Below are 15,512 nucleotides of genomic sequence, written 5' to 3' on the forward strand. Positions count from 1 at the left end.
TATTAAGCTAAACTTAATTATTTCATTGAAATAATCAAATATGAAGAAAATTTAATTACAAAGGAACTTGACACTGTACCTTTCTCTACTACTATAAGCGTTTCAGTTGATTATGACTGTAAGTTTTCAGTTATAATAATTCAGAGTTTATAAATCGAGAACTTTAATTCCAGAAACCAAAGCAGATAAGGATAAATTTATTTTTCTGTTCAGTAGTTTAGATGGCAATATTGAGATCAATAAAAATATTTTGACTTCAGGATACATTTGATGTAATATTCACAACACTGTTTTATCTATTTATCCTCATGGTTCAACGGTAAGCTTGAGGGTTTATAACACTTAAATTTGAGGCTAAAGCCTTACAACTGACAAAACAAAAAATAATACATTATGCAGTTTTGCACTTAAAACAAAAACCAAAATGTTACTACACATAATTCGGTCTTACAGGTTAATATGAAACGGTGTAAGATTTTGATTTCCTTCTTTAAATTTAATATTATAAACAACAAAATACAAAAATTATAACTAGTGGTTCTTTGAACATACATGTATATAACCAAACACACACATATATATTATAACTGAAAATATCAATAGTGAATTAAAGATTCACCTAATAGACTTGTATTTAGAATAACGGAAAGTGAGTGGTTAAAAGCATACTATATACGAAAATGTTTTCCAAATCAATTAACGCATTTTGTGCTGAAAACGAATAATTTTTAAGTCTTAGGTAAATAAAATAAAACGATCAGAGATTATACAAAAACTGGATTAGTAATCTCGAAGAGACAGTGACTAGGGTTTCGTTCTGTTTAAAATATATCAACCAAATATGAAAGCCATTATTTAGGGTGTAGAATGCTTAATCAGAAACAGCCTTAACGTAAATATCAATAATTGTGGGATACTCAACTCTTCGATTAATGTTTTCTAAACATTATATGGTGTTTTGTGAGTTATTTAATGTCATAAGATTTATATAGAATTAGTTTTGTTATTTACTAAGTAGTTATAGCTAAATTTTGATCTATATTGCTAGCATGCCTTGATCAAATTGCTAGTAAGAGATAACATAGGTATAATATAAACGGTTTGATGTACACTGAAACACCAGTTCCGTTATCATTGTAAAAGTTCTACTGCATAGTTCACTGCTTATGAAACGCACAGAAACCACAGTTATCGTTAAATGAACAAGGTAACTTACCCTCCAGAACTGAAGTGTGTACAGTAGACCCGGAATTTCTTTGAAAGCAATTTTCCCACTAATATGTGGCTGATACTTCTTAAGGAATATCTCTCCATTTACCTATCTATCTATCACTAAAATGCATTATTTCAATTACAGGTCAAAGTTCGAAAAATACTCACTAGTGTTATTTTATACCCGTTACAAATAATTTTCGTTTAGACTGAATATTTGGTATCTGATGGTACATTTTAGAATTTTAACAAAGCTTAAATCAATATACACAAAATATGTAAGTTTACAAATTCACAAGTAAAGGTTGTAATGATATAAAAATTATATTAGATCGTATTATATTATAAAGTTCCGATTAAAAACAAACTTATATGTGTATATATATATATTTAAACAGGTGCAATGTTTAATTTTAACCCGATAGTCAAAAATGGATACATCTCTGAGCATGACCAGGTGACGACATAAATCCAGTGTAGGTTTCTCTGCAAGGATATGCAAAGCTGGAATAATAAAGATAAACAAACATTTATTATTCTAATGTCAAATGAAAGAAAGCGTTTTTCCTTATTAATGATGAATGGACATAGATAAAGATTTTGAATAGTATGTTATTTATAGCTCTAGTCTAACGATAGTACTGATAAAAGAAATGATCTTTTGACCTCTAATGGTACATCCAATTGTCCCGGCTTTTGACCTCTAGCTTCTCACCCTATTGATCTGACATTTGAACAATGAGTCACATCAATAGAAAAATTCTGTTATGAGGGAAACACAGTTGTTATCACCCACCAATTACTTTTAAGGATTTGACCTCATTTTACACTAACACGTATCTCGATTGTTCTCTATTCCACAATACAGCCTCAAAAAACGCTTCTCAGGATGAAATCTTCAAAATCCGGTTTAATTCGAACAAGTAAAATACTAGTATAAATCACCGATGGTCTGATACTGGTTCAGGTGTTATTTTAAAATACTTTGAAATTGTGATTAGGTTACATGAAAGTATTGTTGAAACCTTGACTTCTATATTATATACATATATTAGTGTAGTGTTTCAAACAACCTGTTGTGTTCAAGGTTATGGATATTTCAATTTCGAGCTTCAGTGAAGCTGCTGTTTGGAAAGTGGTAAAAGTACAGTCACGCGATTTGAAGCCTTCGTGTACGGGAAATCAACAATGACGATTTTTTTTTAATAGCAGGAAAGTAGAATATGGTTTAACTTTAAAGACTGGCAAAATATTAGGGAAAATTTCACAAGCTGGATTTTGTATTTTATTAAATGATAAACATATCCTGCGTTTGTTATGAGATGTTTTATGGCAAAAATAAAGCTTTATATTACTTTATAAATAACTGTTAATGTCGCGAATGGCTCATCAGTAGCTCAATAAATTATACTCTCCATTCCAGTGCTTTTAATAATTCATGCTGATCACATGCAACTTCAAATGAATTATGTTTATTCTTAGGAATAGCAGTAAAAGTTATTTATGAACGACAAATGTTAGTAACATCTCAGTGACATAACTGTGTATATAGTAATGAAAGTCTAACTAATATGTAATATGATTTTAAGCTGTATAAATAAATAGAAAACTATGTTTAAACAATATTGTTTGACATAATTAAATAATAATCATTAAAATGTTTCCTGTAGTCTTTAAAACATATCTGTACACTTATAAATGAGTCTTATATTGTTTAGTCAATTGTATTTTGTATATTTCATTGGTGAGAAATATATTTCACAGTACTTATTAATACTACTCATAATTAAGTTACAGGGTATTTCATGAGAAGTTAACAATAGTGAGCAGCTCATTAATATGATGCGTGTGACTCCTACTTATCATAAGCTACCCATGCTTACCGATTCATGAGCATAAAAATGCCTTGTAGCTTTCAGGCTAGTCATTTGATGCTGATCTCAGCAACCGAAATCTTATAATAATGCCAAATTGTATATTATTTATGAATTATTTTATATGAAAATTCAATTGTCAAAAGATGACACTCAGAGGATAAATATTTACACTAAAATATATATCTTTGGAAAGGTTTACAAAAGATGAACTCTCTGAAGAGATTAATACATCCAATTGAAAGAAGCCTGAAAGAAAGATTGCATTAATGATACTCCGAATGGTAAAAGCTCCAAGTAAAGTAATAGCGCTGATGAAGATGTGTTTTCTTCAGTTGAGCACAAACCTACACAATATGTTATATGTGCTCTGCCCACTACGGGTATTGAAACCGCAGACTACCCGCTGTGCTATTAGGGGACTGATGAAGACACTCAAAGTAAGAAATGTTTTGCCAGATTAGTTAGTAACGGCAGGTTTAGTTTTACAAAATACTGTCCCTGGTTTGATAGTTAGTTACACATACGTAAAAATAAAAAATTACAGGTTGATGCCTAAAGAAAATACGTTCAACAAATCTAGAACTTTCGTATATGAATTATTCTTGCCAAGTATTAAAAACAATGTAAATAAGAATACCTAAAAACATGACATTCACAAATTGGTCATACAAACAGAATGAAAATGAGTGGATGAATAGAGATAAGATGAGCTTAATTGTTTGTTGGAGTGAAAATTTGATTAATTATAAACTTACTGAGAAAATAAGTAAAATATGAATACAGAAACTTATGAGTGGCCTCTAGAAATACTAAATTAAATGTATTTATGCCATTAGTAACTCATAATAAAATAAAACGCAAACATTATGTGTCTGCGTGGATCTAAGTGTCCTTAGAGCCGGAGAAGCCTCATAAACCATCATGTTTTGTTTATTTTATCTTTATAGTTTAGTGACCATGTCTACTATAGTAACTCTGCTCTTGTCCCCTAGTGAGACAGAGGTAGGTCTATAGACATACAACACTAAAATTCTAGAGTTTGATTCCCTGCAGATAGCCCAAAGTGACTTTGCTCTAAGTCACACTAAATAAACAATCTCATTATTTTGAACTGACGTTAAAACCATACAGTCTGGATGCCTATACAAAAGAAAAATGCTTTGGTATAGTGCTGTAACTTTAATCTAAATGCATCTGCTAAGCATGGTGGTGTTTTTCCTGATTTCAATTGGTCAAGTGGATCATAGTGTTTGAGAACATTTTGAACTCATATTGACTTATCGTGAAGCATACCTCAATGTGTTTCATATCATTCTAACTGGTTACTTACAATACCAGAGATAATGAAAATATCAATATGTCAAAAACTGTTCTAAAGGAATTATAAGTATTAGAATGATGATTATGATGGCCCAGTCACGATTGTTCTCTCAAGATGTGGTGTCAGGAAGTGTTGTACAACCAGAAGATATTAACAATTTACATGAAAATTAATACGAAGAGCTTGTTAGGCATGTCTGGTCTTATTATACTGCTAGGTGGCCCGACATAGCCAGGTGGTCAAGGCACTCGACTAGTACACTGAAGGCGCGGGGTTGAATCCTCGTTGCACCAAACATGCTCGTCCTTTCAACATGGTTCGAATCCCCGTCACACCAAATGTGCTCGCCATTTCATCCGTTTTCATCAGTGGGGGGTTTATAACATGACGGTCAATCACACTATTAGTTGGTAAAAGAGTAGCTCAAGAATTGGCGGTGGGTGGTGATGACTAGATGCCTTCCTTCTAGTCTTACCCTGTTAAATTAGAAATGGCTAACGCAGATAGTCCTCGTGTAGCTTTTCGCGAAATTCAAACCAATCTACTGCTAGAGTGTAGGTTATAATTTGTACGTGATTAATTTCTACATTTATAATATCATTGAGATGAACTATCGCCTGAGGGTATTTATGATTTCATAAAATGTAGCTACACTCACTGGAGCGGATTCTACACCAGATGTCAAACACCAAGTCTACCGGTTGTGACATTGAAGACCTAACTAAAGTATTCTCTCACAAAAACTAGTTGTAATGTAGTTTCTGTGGTAGAATTAGACGAATAATGTAAAAGAAGATTTATGCATAATTAACTTTATGTTTACACATTTAACAAAAACTAATCAAATATCTTAGACCGACTGAACAGACGAATTCACATAGATAAGAATACGAATACATTAAGATAAGTAAGTCGATGGCTTGATTGTTTTTGAATTTCGCGCATAGCTACACAAGGGCTATCTGCGCTAGACGTCCCTAATTTAAAAGTATAAGACTAGAGGGAAGGCAGCTAGTTATAACCACCCAACTCTTGGGCTACTCTTTTACTAACGAATAGTGGGAGTGACCGTCACGTTATAATGTCCCCACGGTTAAAAGGACGAGCATGTTTGATGCGACCGGGATTCGAACCCGCGACCCTCAGATTACAAGTCGAGCGCCTTAACCATCTGGTCATGCCGGGTCCTCGACGGTTTGATAGGAAACAAAAAATTAATAGTTTGATATGTAATAAGATAGTAAAATATTACTGTACTAGATAAATAGATAGATAAATGTATATAAACAGAGATCTTATTACGAGGAAGATTAGAGGGAAAGAATGCAGAAACAGTTTAATAAAATAGTTATAGAAACTACTTCAACAGAGGGGGAGAGAAATACACATAAAAGGAGAATTTAATAAGTTTGGTTTGAATTTCGCACAAAACTACACGAGAACTATCTGTACTAGCTGTCACTAATTTATTAATATTAGAATAGAGGGAAGGCAGCTAGTCATTACCACCCACTGCCAACTCTTGGACTGCTTTTTTACCAGTGGGATTGACCGTCACACTATAGCTCTCCCAATGGCTGAAAGGGCGAACGTATTTGGTGGGACGGGTTAAATATAATGTTCAAATGATATTACTTGTAATGATTAGAATGTATTGTTCAATCTGTTGGTTAGTTTCATTGTTAATGATATTTTGGGCGGCAGACCAAATAATATCTCATGAAGTAATTCTTGATGACGAGAAACCCACTTGAAATTAAAATGTATCTCAGAACGGCTGGTATGGGTATCAACACTTTTATTGATAAGGAGAGAACAGGTTCAGAAGATGACCTATAGATGACCTACGAAGGTCGAAATGTTGTTCATTCCTTATCAGAAAGTGTTAACACCCATACCAGCTGTTCTAAGATACAATATCTCATGAAGTTCGGCTTAAGCTAGTTGTAAATCTATGTATCAAGCTTACAACGTAGAATCACCATTATGACAAAATAGTAAATATTAAATTAAACAATCAAAATAAACGTATATATATTAAATAAACAGATACATTAAAAATAGTTACGAGTTAGGGAGAAAAGATACATATGTCACAATTTAAAAACTGTAATATTACACCATTAGATAGCAAGAAACAATGTTTAGCACCCGAGAACCATGGAAAAAGTGTAAGTGACGCATATGTTTATGCTATATAAGATTACGCTGCTGATTTTGTTAAAGACACTACAAACGTTTATCTTAAAGTATGCGTTTCTGTATTTTTGATGTAACAGATGAGTGATTCCATGAAACGTCGTGATGTCACAACTAACATGATACTGGCAACACACTGGATTTTAAAGGATGGCAAAAGAGAACTTAAACTATTCAATCAAGAATCAAGAAATTTTGTTTACCAGGATGGAGGAACTCAGAAGCACGTGGTGTAATGTCTGACGCTAAGCCTGAATAGTTCTATTATTTGGATGAAGGGCAACTCAACATCATTGAGTTGTGCCAAGAGCTGACCTTATGGAAAATTGAGTGATCCACATTTCTAAGTTCAAAGATAGAAGGTGGGGCAAGTGAAAACATAGATAACCTGAGAAGGTTACATGTTACTGTGACAACATGCTTACTGGTAACAGTGTTAATGAGCTGGCTGTCAAGGAAACTCATGTGGCTTTATGGGTATTTTATCTCTGATGGATATGGTTGTCTGATGTGATGCGATTTGAATTAATCACATTGAACTATATGTTGGAGCAGAAGAACAAGCCAATATGTTTTACAACTGTAATTGCAGATTCCACTTAAAAAACAATCTATAAGATCACCCATAAGATTCGAACAAAGTGTCAACTTACATCTCCTCCGTATCAGGGGCTGCAAAATTTCATGTTATATTCACCATGGTTGCAAGTGGGACAGTAAGACTCACCAGGTACAGTTGCATGCACTATGTGTCACTCTTCCAAATATGTGAGAAACATTAGTGAATAAATCTTTGTTTTAAGACTAGCTTAACTCATAATAGAATGTGGGAATATCCATATCCTGCTGTAAAACAGAAGCAGGCAAGTACCATTTCAACTGATGACTCGACACATACATATATATATATATATACATCTGTATGAAAAATCGCTAAACCTTGTCATTTATCAGACGTTCTGAGTGAATTCGTCACTATGGCCAGTCAGAAATATTTCTTTCTAGCAAATGGTAACAAGCTAAATGTAATTGTAAGAGCATACCCTTGCAAAAGAAAGGAAACAATGAAGTCACCAAAGATGATTACGTCATTATTTCACAAAATACCACCAAAGAGTACGTTGCTAGACCTCCATGACAGGCGGTCGCGACGACAGTGATGATTATACACACGTCATGTATCAACATGTCTCAACATGACTATAATTAATATAATGGGATTAAAACATTAACTTGTTATTTAATTATGTTTCCTAACCATTTATACGTAACACTTCCAGAAGAAGACATTTATTTAACTATTACGCAATGAGTTCAAAGGCACTATTTCGTAAGTTTGACAGTATGCTAATCATAAAAGTTGACAAAATATTTCGTTTTACACATGATAGTTTATAATTTTACAAGTGTAGACAATGCTACTATATTCCCACATATGACTATATCATCTACGTATAGAATTAATGATGTTTAAACCATTATTTTAATGACTGTCTTATTGTCAGTAGAATTTTAACAAACTATTTTTATCCATTATTGGAAAGAGATAACAAATTACTTTTTTGTTTTCATATATATATATTTTTCTATATTGCATGTTTTTTTCTATGTTTCTTTTGAATCTCGCCCAAAGCTACACGAAGGTTATCTGTGCTAGCCGTCCATAATTTGGCAATGCAAGGCAACTAGTCATCACCACCCACCGCTAACTCTTGGGCTACTCTTTAAACCAACGAATAGTGAGATTGACTGCTATTATATAACGGCTCAATGGCTAAAAGGGTGGAAAGGTTTGGTGTGATGGAGATTCGAACCCGCAACCCTCAGATTGCAAGTCGAGCGCCCTAACAAACAGGCAATACCGAGCCGTAGTCATAATTAATTCAATCGGTTTAATATACCAATTCATTCATAAGTTACATACTTCTGATTACTTATACAGTCATGTGAAAAAGTTAGGACACCCTATGAAAGCCTGTGTATTTTTGTAACATTTTTGGATATATAGATATTTAATCTCCATTTTAACAATATTGAGAGATTGTAGAAATATAACTAAACAATTAAACCTGAAGAAAAGACTTTTCAAGATCTTTTGTAAATGTAATTCTACAAAAATGCATATTCTACCTGCAGAAAAAGTTAGGACACCCTACCCCCGAATAGCTAGTGTTATCCCCTTTGGCTGAAATAACTGCAGTAAGACGCTTCTTGTAGCCATCTACCAGTCTCTGACATCGGTCTGAGAAAGTTTGCCCCACTCCTCAAAGTAGAATTCTTTCAGCTGTGAGATGTTTGAGGGGTTTCTTGCATGTATAGTCTGTTTCAAGTCATCCCACAGCATCTTAATGGGATTAAGATCTGGGTTCTGACTCGACCATTCCAGGATTCTCCATTTCTTAGTTTTCAGTCACTTCTTGGTGGATTTACTGGTATGTTGTGGGTCATTGTCGTGTTGCAAGGTCAAGTTCCGCTTCAGCTTTAATTTTCGTACAGATGGTCTCACATGATCCTCAAGCACCCTCTGATACACAGTAGAATTCATGGTGGATTCTATGATTGTGAGCTGTCTAGGTCCTGCTGCAGCAAAGCAGCCCCAAACCATGACACTTCCACCTCCATGCTTAACAGTTGGTATGAGGTTCTTTTCCTGGAATGCTGTATTTGGTTTACGTCAAACATGTACTCCGTTCTGGTGTCCAAATAATTCAATTTTGGACTCATCTGTCCAAAGAACATTATTCCAGAAGTCCTGGTCTTTGTCTACATTCTCTCTGGCAAACTTCAATCTGGCCTTGATGTTTCTCTTAGAGAGCAAAGGTGTCCTCCTTGCACACCTCCCATGCAAGTTAAACTTGTGCAGTCTCTTTCTGATTGTAGAGGCATGCACTTTCATATCAGTAGTAGCCAAAGCTTGCTGTCGGTCCCGTGATGACATGTTAGGGTATTTGGAGACCTCTTTTAGTATCTTGCGATCTGCTCTCGGGTGAACTTGCTTGGACGACCAGACCTGGGCATGTTGGCAGTTGTTTTGAAAGCCCTCCACTTGTTGACTATTTGCCGAATCTTTTTAAATCCCTTACCAGACTCATAAGCTGTTAAAATTTTCTTTCTGAAGGCCTCAGTCAGCTCTTTTGCTTTCACCATGGTGCTCACTCTCACTTCAACAGTCAGGAGCACACCAAACTAAATGTCTGAGGTTTAAATAGGGCAAGCCTCATCACAATGCTGAGTAACGATCTTCTAATCATGTGTACCTGGTGTGATACACCTGTGTGTGAGTTGAGCAATTTTAAGCGGGAATAAATGTGGTGGTGTCCTAACTTTTTCCTCAGTTCGAATATGCATTTTTCTAGAATTACATTTACAGAAGATCTTGAAAAGTCTTTTCTTCAAGTTTAATTGTTTAGTTATATTTCTATAATCTCTCAGTATTGTTAAAATTGAGATTAAATATCTATATATCCAAAAATGTTACAAAAATACACAGGCTTTCATAGGGTGCCCTAACTTTTTCACATGACTCTATGTAAGTCACTATGTAAAACACTAAACATAATGTGGTTCATTAATACCATGGAGACATTTTCCCTGACACATTGAGTCATTTCATAAACTTTTTGAGAACTGAGCTTTCTTGGACACATGTCGACAACGGTAATAAGCATATTATATGCAGTATTGTTCACTCACATGCACAGAAAAATGCTGTACTTACAGTACTTAGTTTGTTGTAAGTTTACGTTCAACGCTTCTTGTTGGTGAACTTTCGTATGTTGGAATTATGTGAAGCTAGTCATAATGGATGAAAATGTTCTCCTTTCTCATCTAGATCAATGTAAATACAGACCCAGTAGCTACCACATTTATGAATTGGATCCAGTTTCACAATGTATAATTGTTTACTCACGTGATATTATAACCGTCTCATGAATTATCTTTCATTTACACTTTATAGATTGATCATAAATCATCAGTTACAAATCAGTGTTCTATAATTTATATGGAACTCACTTGTCACCATGAACTAATAATCTGTCTTTAGTATACGTAAGTAAAATCTCAGACTTAATTATCAGACATGTTGAAATATCTGTCATCTGTTGACATAACTTCGAGATATATCCTAAACATCTTAGTTCATAAAATACTGACTTAAAGTCTGATGTAATAATACTTGTTGTATATATATCTCTTCTGTTATTTTATAAGTTACCTAATTTTATATTTTAGATTATATAAAAAAATATCGTGGATTTGATATATGTCTTTTATTTTACATTTTATCAATCTATTATATTTACTGTAGGCATTTTCTACATAGTCTAAGATTTTACTTACATATACTAAAGATAGTACATTATTCTATGTAAAGTGACTTCCATATAAGAAAAAATCATAGAACTCTGATTCATAACTGATAAATTCTATACAATTAATGTATTATCTATAAAGCATAAATGAAAGATAATTAATTATAAGATTACAATTTCAAAATCCACGTGAGGAAATATCTCTTTATAACAGTCGAAGAATAATCACATGATTTATAGCCAGAGGTTCTTTCGCGATTATATTTGTATGGATATTTGTCATCTTCGTATGGATGTTACTCATTAATGAAAAATGTTTGTTTTATCAAACTAATAAGTTTAAGAAAATAGAGAAACTTTTTTGTACTGATTTTTAGGTGAAAGAGATAAGACATGTTACCATAACATTGTTTAAAATATCTGTCCCAATTTAAATAAAATACATATTCTGAGTTTGAAACATTAATTAACAAATGTAACGTCAGGTTAAATAGTTAGCACATAGGATCACCTACAAAAGTTATAAAATTTTCAAAACGAGACTCAAAACTCAAGTGCTTTCGAATAGTTGACTATTCTTGACAGGAGAATATAACGTACAGACTGAACTAATGAACGAGTTTACTAACCCAACCAGAAAACAATTAAATTTGTTACTACTCAATCAAATAATTCGTTGTATTGTATAATAAATCTCATACATTTAACATGTCTATATAAATATCATAAACTAGAATTAAATATATTTTACATTGAAAATTATTCTAAGCGAACTGACACAGTCTGAATATCTGACCATTTGCTGTATGTTGGACAAAATATGGAATAAATGTACACTAGCATTTATTGAGAGTAGAATATCAGGAACATATTTAGTGTTTTGTATTATTATGCCATGTGAGAAACTATCTTTATGACTTCTAAATTTCAGTGACACACAAAAATTCTAATTAAAATATGGTTAACATTATACTAATGTAAAAATGTGTGACTGTGTAGAGTTTGGATCGTTTATTTTCAACGCTAAATATGAACACATAACAATATAGTGTAATTTATTTTAATTTTAATAAATGTTTCTACTTCTTTCTTTTCAGCCATTGATGACATACTGAGACAATGAGGTATTTATACAAACACTCTCTATATGTTTGTGATCACATGGGGATAACTGTGTTTCCTAACAGTCAAAGATCAGCTGTCACGACATCAGAGTACACACAGAATATGTTACAATAGTTGTTTCTTTATCTTTTGTAAACGAAGCAGCAAGTGTCTGAAAGAAGCTATGAATACTTTAGGATTCTGTTCAGCACTTCACACAAAAAATGTGTGAATGTGAAAGAAGTTAGAAGGTGTGTTTGGCGGTGATCAACTACATGATCATGCAGAAGGACAATTATACATCGTAAAACTGGATCCAATTCATAAATATGGCAGCTACTGGGTCTGTATTTACATTGATACAGAGAGAAAGAAGAACATTTTAATCCCTTAGGACTAGCTCCACATAATTCCAACATAAGAAAGTTCACCAAGAAGAACCGTTGAATGTAAACTTACAACAAAGTACTTTAAGTATAGAATTGGTTTATGTACATGAGTGGACAATACTGTATATAATATACTTATTATTGTTGTCGACACGTGTCCAAGAAAGTTCAGTCCTCAAAAAATATATGAAAAACGGTAAGCGTTGTTATTCTATTATAGTGGTTAATCACATTTATTGTGTAGTAAAATGACTTACTACGGAGTTGATTAACTAGAGGTTAAATTAAAGTTGGCGAAACATGCGTCATATGCGTATAAATATTTGGCAGCTTATGTGTTTTAAAATTAGATACACTGAATGGGAAGACATCTCAATGAGTCAGGGGGACATGTCTCTTGGTGTTAATGAACCACGGATGGAATATAAAAGAATGTCTATATGATGCACAATGTTTAGTGTTTAAGCGTTCTTTTACGGGACGATTTACATATAAGTGGTCAGGAGATACAAATAATGAATGAATTAGTGTTTTAAACCGATGGTATTAATAATGGTTAAGCCTCGGCATGGCCAGGTGGTTATGGTGCTCGACTTGTAATCTGAGGGTCGCGAGTTCGAATCCCGGTCGCACCAAACATGCTCGCCCTTTCACCCGTGGAGACGTTATAATGTACGGCAAATTCTACTATTCGTTAGTAAAAGAGTAATCCAAGAGTTGTTAATGGATAGTGATGACTAGTTGCCTTCCCTCTAGTCTTTCATTGCCAAATTAGGGACAACTAGTGCAGATAGTCTTCGTGTAGCTTTGTGCGAACTTCGAAACAACCAAAAAATTAATTATGGCGTTCTAGCAAAGTAGACATAGCAATGTACCCTCTGGTGATAGTTTGTGGAACTAAGACGACTTTTTTTCTGACGTTAGGGTGGCTTAGGAACACATTCTCAGGTTCCATTTTGTAGAACAATTACATAATCATCCGTCATGACCGCCTGTCAAAATCGTATAGGAGAGCTTTTATAGATCTTGCTCTCAGATTTGATTCCAATCTTCACTTTGTGACACATCAGAACTAAAGTATATATCAATAAAAACGACGATATCTGGTTCTCAGGTAGAGGCAAGAATACTAAAAGGTAAAAAAGTAGGAGACATGACTTTTACCCAAGTTAATAACAGCATGTGAAATGGAGCCACTAGTTGCTTTCATCGATATCTGCCACGCGCGCGACGTCTAGTAATCAAATATGAAAACAACATTAAATATGAGAGAGAAAAAAGTAGTTTTATACTCACGTCTCCAACAAGCTGTTAAGATCTTCAGGAGCGACTCAGCATCGAGTTCTCCTGGCAACTGGGAAAAAACAAGTTTTGATATTAGTATTACAGAATATTTCGTTATTTTTATTTGTAATTCTTCGTTTAGAATATAGTTTATGTGGGTTGAATTTGAAAAAAATATTCAAAATTTAGATTTTTATATTTGATTGCCTTTTCTACACTTTAAATTAATGCTTGATATATTTAAATAAAATTACGTTGAGAAAATCGTTGTGCTCCTGTTTCAATCTCTTGTTGTTTACGTAACCTTATAAACTGAAATACAATAAAGGTCAGGATTAGTGTTAATTCCAATCAGAGCAAGCCACTAGGATATAAACTAAAAATAAATCAGATAATGAATATATTTGGTTTAATATATCGATATTATTTAAGTTATTATTTATAAAGATTATTGTTTCATTAGATGGCTATCCATATATTTATAGTGTTACGTATTATAATGTATCCATGTTAAGCCTTCAATTTCTAATGTTACGTATTACGATTTCAGATAGACTGAAACTGAGTTAAATTGTAATTTCAATATAGAGATGTATCAAATATATGATGTTTGTCAACAAGACACAAACGGATTTCTTTTTTAATACAAATATATTTCAATACACACGTATAATAATACAGTTTATAATAATGGTTATTACGTACAATAATTTATATACAAATGTTTTACAAATTTCCAGAAAATATTGAGTCTTATATAGTACAGAACTTTCTTGATATGTCATTGAGGATTCACGACGAGTGTTTTAATTCTAAGTTGATATAGGTATAATTTACTTAATGGGAAGCTAGCTAGCTCTTCGCTAATCACGCTCGCGTTTTTCACAGTTGTAAGTTATATAATTTCTTCGTAAAAATATTAACGTCCGATAGCAAGCTGCTGACGTTAAATGGTTTTTAGTGTTCGAAATCTATAAACGTTCCTGGTCAAATATCTTAATTTCGCGATTAGTAGACATTAATCACAGATTTATAGCATACCAACTGTAGCAAACCAACAATATGTATACTGTCTCTTGGCGCCTTGCATTGATGACGTTTTATAAGCATGAGGCGAATTTCTAGAAATTTCCTTAGCCCAATAACACGCTAATGAATTCGTAAAACATATATTGTTGGTTCTTACACTCGATAATTTTCTACAACTTTAGCGAATAGGCAGGAATTTCACAATACATATTTAAGAGTATAAATTACACGCATTTCCAATTATATATTTTATTGAAACAAACATGGATATTAAAGTAAATATATAATACTAAACTCCTCACAATAGTGAATATGTCTAGTTAAATAATTTACAAAAAAGCGATTTTTTATCGTCATAAATCATTGAATACAGTAACAAACACGAGGCATTCAAATCTGTTTTGTTAGTTGCAACGTAGTGGTTTATAGAATGGCTCTGAGTTTTTCAAGTACAAACCTTCAGCTCATAGCTCCGTCACATCTTGGCTGTCTTGTGAAGGTTTGAACTCAGCAAGCAAACCCTTTCGATTTGTGTATTTGACCAAGCTTAAAGTTTCATAGATTAGTCTATTCTAATCCTACCTAAAAGAATTTCAATTTGAGGGTAAGCTGGTAGAAGTCCTGATGAGTACTAAAATCAAATCGAGTAAACGCGCGCCCAACGCTTAGTGTGGCTGGAGCACAAAAATACAGCCAATCAACTGCAAAATGAGAAGTGTTAAGGTGTATTTTCTGAAAGTACGCTTTAGACCAAGTTAATTATGGTATATTACCTTTAGCTGCT

At 33.2% G+C, this 15,512-nt stretch overlaps 2 protein-coding genes across 10 annotated transcripts in view; one reads left to right on the forward strand and one right to left on the reverse strand.

The window, feature by feature from the left end:
- The window catches only part of LOC143229527 (toll-like receptor 4), a 72,136-nt gene that overhangs the window by 44,181 nt on the left and 12,443 nt on the right, over positions 1-15,512 (forward strand). For 2 of the 6 annotated variants that reach the window (XR_013015916.1, XR_013015917.1), the window contains exon 2: positions 12,020-12,611. The exons of 2 other annotated variants lie outside the window; for them this stretch is intronic. The gene's annotated coding sequence lies outside the window, so the exon portion shown is untranslated. Of the gene's footprint in view, positions 1-3,282; positions 3,527-12,019; positions 12,612-15,512 lie in introns of all 6 variants that reach the window. 2 more of the 6 variants (XR_013015919.1, XR_013015921.1) reach the window with 2 other exon arrangements.
- Positions 1-15,512, reverse strand: part of LOC143229526 (calpain-9-like) — a 78,295-nt gene that overhangs the window by 10,830 nt on the left and 51,953 nt on the right. For all 4 annotated transcript variants that reach the window (XM_076461989.1, XM_076461988.1, XM_076461990.1 and 1 more), the window contains exons 13-15: positions 13,712-13,769; positions 1,652-1,716; positions 1,217-1,285 (exon numbers count right to left, since the gene is read on the reverse strand). In XM_076461989.1, the coding sequence (XP_076318104.1) occupies positions 1,217-1,285; positions 1,652-1,716; positions 13,712-13,769 (192 nt within the window). The remainder of the gene's footprint in view (positions 1-1,216; positions 1,286-1,651; positions 1,717-13,711; positions 13,770-15,512) is intronic.

This window comes from Tachypleus tridentatus, chromosome 10 (genome assembly GCF_004210375.1).
Source record: "Tachypleus tridentatus isolate NWPU-2018 chromosome 10, ASM421037v1, whole genome shotgun sequence".
NCBI lineage: Eukaryota > Metazoa > Arthropoda > Merostomata > Xiphosura > Limulidae > Tachypleus > Tachypleus tridentatus.